Below are 6,000 nucleotides of genomic sequence, written 5' to 3'. Positions count from 1 at the left end.
CCAGGGCTTTCAAATACATAATATGAAAAAAAAATGGTTAAGTAGACATTACTTTTCAACATTAGTCTGATCCCTCAATCATGTCATGTTTTTCCACCTATTCATTAGATTCTAGGTTTCAAATTTTCTAGTCTTCCTTAAACTGACTAAAAAGTCTGTTAAATCTGTCAGGTAACTAATTTGGAAGATTTATCTGTCAACAATTATTTCATAACACATTAAAAAACAATCACTGTATTATACACAGATCATTTATAAAATGTCAATCAATACATCTATATTCCATGATAATTGACTATATTTGCTCAATAATACATGTTCAGAATATAATAAGCTGACAAGGGAAATATTTAAATCAACATTGTCTTCAATGTTATAGGTTGCAAGAAGCATTTAAAACAGGATCATGTCCAAAAATGATGGGAAATTATGAATAAAATGGAAAATATCTTGGGGGGAATCAAGTTCACAATAAAGAGTAGTTTCTAGGTTGTACATACATTCATTTAATGTGTATGATTTGAAATTTTACAGAAAATCATTCAAATCATTTAAAAATCATTAAAAAAATCAAAACAAAATATCAAGTAAGACTTTATGAAGTTTTGGGGAGAGTTGAGATTAAATTCACCAGATCTTAAAACATTAGTTTCCTTCAAGGATGCATTCATTGATATCACAGAAAATTTGGAATGAATGTATATGTCTGTGATTTCTCTGATTTGACTTTAAAAATCAGAAATGACAACCAATAACATGTACGACTGGACTTAAACACATGGTATAAATAAACAGGACCAAGCTTTGAGCCATTATCAACCGATTCATTTGCAGGCTTGTGCTGGATTACAGAAGCATGTCATCATCCCCCTGGCTATGAATGTCATTATCATATTTCAAGCTATAGTCATGTATAAGAAATTATCTATAAAAATTTACAAAGAAATCAATTTTGATCTTAAGGTCCACTTGTTTGTACAAATGAATATTGTTCAAATTAGTGGACGCATTGCAGAATGCATATATTTGAAAATCAATAGGAGAGGACTTTCCCTTTAAATGCTACCTAAATTAAATAACATTTAACCCATTGCAATGAAATACAATGCTGTAGAACTGGAGGTACAGTAACCACAAATGTTCAGTCCCCCATCCCCCCCCCCCCACTACACACACACGTTCCAAACCATTCCACTATCTCTGTGATAATGGATGGAAGGAGTGAAGACCATTTAATCTGAAAACAGATTTACAAAAGTGTGACAAGTCTAAACAGTTTAGAAACATCTATCTATATAGGATATAGGAGGTATTGACTAACGCTCCCATGAAGAGATGAATGTTTATCCAAATACATTCATAAGCCATTATGTGTAATGGTACTTTTAATTCATTGATCTGTGTTATGTAACACCATAATTATTGACAACACCTTTTATCATTCAGATTGTCACCTGAAAAGGCTGAAAGAAAAGCATAAACACTCCTTGATTCAGCATGGTGTTGAATCAGCCAATTGGACGGTCTGTTCACACAAAAATTTAGCTTCGTCAGATTAGATTTTCAACAATGTACATCAACCTTTATGGACATGAATGAAATTACCCATTCATCACTGCATGGCTACAGTGTTAATCATGGGTATGATACAAAGGAGTATAACATAAGGACAACATATCAGCACTTGCTATGTTTATAGCATCGAATGAGACAGACACAAACATCCCCATCCTCACAAATCTGCCAAGTAGTGCTGTGCATACAAGGGTATTGCATCACTCATGATTTGATTCAAGTTGGTGAATCAGAGTATTTAAGGCAACAATTGTTAGTCATCATATTCAATGATCTCCACTGCAACTCGCTCAAATATACATGATTTAAAATGAATTGCAACTTGGTGAAGTACTGCTGTAACAGTCTTGATATGCTCACAACCCTGGCAGTAACCACATATCTGTAAAAACATTCATTATAACTGTTATCAAAGGCATCCGATATGTGATCTCTGTCTACGTTGTTCTGCCAAGCGTCTGCTACGACGTCTCCTAGGATGTCTCAATGGTTCAAAGATATCATCTTCATCATCATCGTCATCACTGCTTGATTCAGGATAGTAATCCTCATCTGAAGAGTCATCATCTTCATAGTTACGAGCTCTCTTGTAATAATGTATCATGTGACTACCATCCCACTGTGCAAAACAACAAGTATTCAACCTCATTATTCATATTGGATCAAATTATCTCAAGTAATAAAGTCAGTTAGTACTGCGCAACATAGAATGTGTGACTTCTGATTAATGTTCATTAACATTGAATTAAAGAACTTTTCCATCAATAAACACTGATTGTCAAGTATTAACTTAATACCTACTCGTCCTCATCTCAATTTAGTCATTTTTACTGAAAATTTATCATTTTCTGGCCCTATCAGTCACATTTGAATGTGATGGTCAATCTATAATGATTTGACAAATCACTAATTACATCAAAAAAATTCTATCCCTACCCTTACCCAGTGGACTCTTCATTATTAAGAAACATGATGGAATTCAAACTGGTAAATTTGACAATTCTTTTTTTTTTATTTGAAGGGCAATTTATCAATCAATGATGAAATCAAATAATGAATAGCAAAAAAAAAAAGGTTATTACAATATCCGGCAGATCTCTGTAAGACAGAATGCCAGTCAACCTCTATGTGTTTAACATTGTATACCATCAATAAATCTTACAAAATGATAATGCAATGAATTAGACCCTGGTGTAGGTAAATTAACAGTTGTATCAATATATCAATCCCTTCATGATATAATTGCCACAATGTCCAAACAAGGTTTTAACTCACTGTTATAACCTATCAATTCCAAAAATTCTTAGTAAATTTTACAAGGAAGTAATGTAATGTGACAGAAGTGATTTAAATCTTGAGAATTGAGGTCTATGAATTATTATATCTTTTACTTAATAGCAAGATTTTTTATGCATATCAACAAGAAAAATTATACACATGATTCATCATTTGTGAGGAATAATGTTGTAGAGATGTTTGTATGTTGAATACATACTTATAAAGAGATATCTATGAAGAGATATTTTATAATGAAAATATATATGCTTATTCTCACCCCTGAGCTAACTATCTTGTTTTCATACGGATGCCATGATACATCTCTGACACACTGACTATGACCAGGTAACTTGCTCACTACTTTGCCTGTTAAGATATCATAAACTGTGCAAATAGAGAAAGAGAGAATCATGATCATTATTTATTTATTCAGCCAAAAAAACACATAAACAACAAATACAAAAAATATGATAAGGAGAGTCACATGGATGCCAGGAAATGAAAAAGATTAACTAAATAACTATAGCCCCAAGGTCTTAATTTCCAATCCATGTGACTTTACAAAAAAAAACATACATGTAATACGGAATAGTAAAATGCAACTATATAGTTGTTGATCACAACACATTTGAGTCAAACATACAATCAAAACTTAAGAAAAAGGGTAAAAGTAAAAAAGAGTCACACTAGGTACAAGTAAGGCTCACATCAACAATGAAAAAAGCTGTAATATGAGAACATACCCAGACTGACACGATTCCTTCAGAATCAGAGGAGAAAACGGAAAGAGAGAATAAGTTACAGAGGTAAAGGAAAGAGAAATGAGAGGTAGAGATAAAGGAGAGAGAGAATAAGTTACAGAGGTAAAGGAAAGAGAAATGAGAGGTGGAGATAAAGGAGAGAGGGAATAAGTTACAGAGGTAAAGGAAAGAGAAATGAGAGGTGGAGATAAGGTAAAGAGAGAATAAGTTACAGAGGTATAAAAGGAAAGAGAAATGAGAGGTGGAGATAAGGTAAAGAAGGAATAAGTTACAGAGGTAAAGGAATGAGAAATGAGAGGTGGAGATAAGGTAAAGAGGGAATAAGTTACAGAGGTAAAGCAATGAGAAATGAGAGGTGGAGATAAGGTAAAGAGGGAATAAGTTACAGAGGTAAAGGAATGAGAAATGAGAGGTGGAGATAAGGTAAAGAGGGAATAAGTTACAGAGGTAAAGGAATGAGAAATGAGAGGTGGAGATAAGGTAAAGAGGGAATAAGTTAGAGGTAAAGGAATGAGAAATGAGAGATGGAGATAAGCAAAAGAGGGAATTAGAGCAAGGCTAAGGGGAGAGAGATAGGACACAAAGATAATTACAGGAGAGATGTTAAACCCTAAATTATCATATATCTTCAAGCAGAAAAGACAAAGTTACATCTCTTATGTTTTTTCAAGTCTAAAGATTGATAACAATTTCAATTTTGATCCTGAAGCTGTATGACAAGGCATTTTAGACAGAAATTTATTCCTATGAATATAGGATATATGAATATCATTTTCAAAACATCTATGAGGAAGAGAAATTCAATGCTGTTTAGGAAATCATCACTTGATGCTTGAGACAGATATACGTAAACCATTATTACAATGTTTTTGTGACTGTTATGTAAACATATTAGCTATATGAAAAAATGACATCAATTGTAGCTTTATATCATCACAAATATTTTCAAAAAAAAACTAAAAAAAAAACTACTTACTAACAATGGCTCCAGTTGCACAAGCTGAATACACATATCTCTGTATAAAAGATGGAAAATAATCAACCAAATTGAAGTTAATTTATGTATTACAATAACACAGTCCAAAAATGTTTCATACAATTTAAACATCACACCTACTCTACGTAAGGCTAAGTAAGCCAAAGGGGGGATTGAAAAAGAGGGGCTTTTTATTTTTTTATTTATCAAGATAGACGCCATCTGAGATTTATGTCCCTTTTGTTTTCCAAATCACATGAAACATCAAAATAATGGAGACGTGGTATGCCACACAAGACCTCGACATATTTACAATTGCGTTAGCACCATAATGAATTCAGTTAAATAGTCTAAAATGAAAAGACCTTTGGTAATACAAAAAGTCTAGAACTCAAGAATGAACAAAAACTAAAATCTAGCAATATAATATAAAATTTTCTTGTCACAAAATAAATTGCATCAAAGACTGTTACATATGTTTGTCCATTTTTAAATGCCATATTCATTTTCTACTTCCATCTCAATAATAAAATCTTGAAATGTACCACCATGATTTGTGGATGTGATTTAACATCCCCTGCCCTTTGTTAATGGCCTTAAAAATTGAAGTGGGCTGGGACAAGTAACATGACATTACTTCACCTAACAAAAGAGAACAAACTTCTTTGAGTCTTCTGTCAAATTAGAGTTTGTATCATACTGTAATGATCCTTGGATCTTTCTTAGCACAAAAAGAAAAGTCTGAATAGTGGGATTATGATTCAATAAATCCATCTTGATCAATGAATGGTCTAGTATGATAGTATTTTATAAAGTATATTAATAAATACTTATTTCCATAGATTCCATCACATTTACTATGAAGTGATGGGATATATAAACAAACCTGTCCAGTGGAGAATTTAGGAGAGAACCGACACCTCAATAATGTATGGAGAACCCCGTGACCTCGGTAGGTCATCAGTGACGTGTCTCCTTTCACTCCTCTCTTTCTCTTGGCTGCAGTAAAATAAATATTTTAAGACAGAATTAAGAAATTATTTCATCAAAAGCTATTATTTCATTTGTTATTTCTCTAATAGATTGAGAAGACAGTGACTGAATTGATAAATATGCAAATGATATTAAAAGTTATAAAATAGTCCAGCACGTTGCTGAAATATAATTCAAAACAACAAGCGCGGGTGTAGATTGGTATTGTTATAATTCATATCACCTTGAATTTGAAAAGGAATAATCCAAGAACTTTTTTGAAGATAATAGGAAGTCACAGTACTGAATTGTGAGACAACATGTAATGGAAAGCTTTCCAAAATCTGGAATATAAAAACAAGTTGAAATCCTCATGCAGTCTTGCCTGCCTTATGCGAATCAATGTAGTAGCAATGCTACCTCTGAAAACAACATAGA

The 6,000-nt window shown here is 32.5% G+C and overlaps 1 protein-coding gene across 1 annotated transcript in view; it reads right to left on the bottom strand.

Moving 5' to 3' along the window:
* Positions 1 to 751: 751 nt before the first annotated feature.
* Positions 752 to 6,000, bottom strand: part of LOC121408088 (DDB1- and CUL4-associated factor 11-like) — a 28,737-nt gene continuing 23,488 nt past the window's right edge. Inside the window, exons 12-15 of the mRNA XM_041599427.1 lie at positions 5,477 to 5,589; positions 4,591 to 4,630; positions 3,131 to 3,237; positions 752 to 2,194 (exon numbers count right to left, since the gene is read on the bottom strand). Of these exons, the coding sequence (XP_041455361.1) occupies positions 1,985 to 2,194; positions 3,131 to 3,237; positions 4,591 to 4,630; positions 5,477 to 5,589 (470 nt within the window). The 3' untranslated portion in view covers positions 752 to 1,984. The remainder of the gene's footprint in view (positions 2,195 to 3,130; positions 3,238 to 4,590; positions 4,631 to 5,476; positions 5,590 to 6,000) is intronic.

The sequence above is a fragment of the Lytechinus variegatus genome, chromosome 2, assembly GCF_018143015.1.
Source record: "Lytechinus variegatus isolate NC3 chromosome 2, Lvar_3.0, whole genome shotgun sequence".
NCBI lineage: Eukaryota > Metazoa > Echinodermata > Echinoidea > Temnopleuroida > Toxopneustidae > Lytechinus > Lytechinus variegatus.
This window is presented reverse-complemented; position numbering and strand designations above follow the sequence as displayed.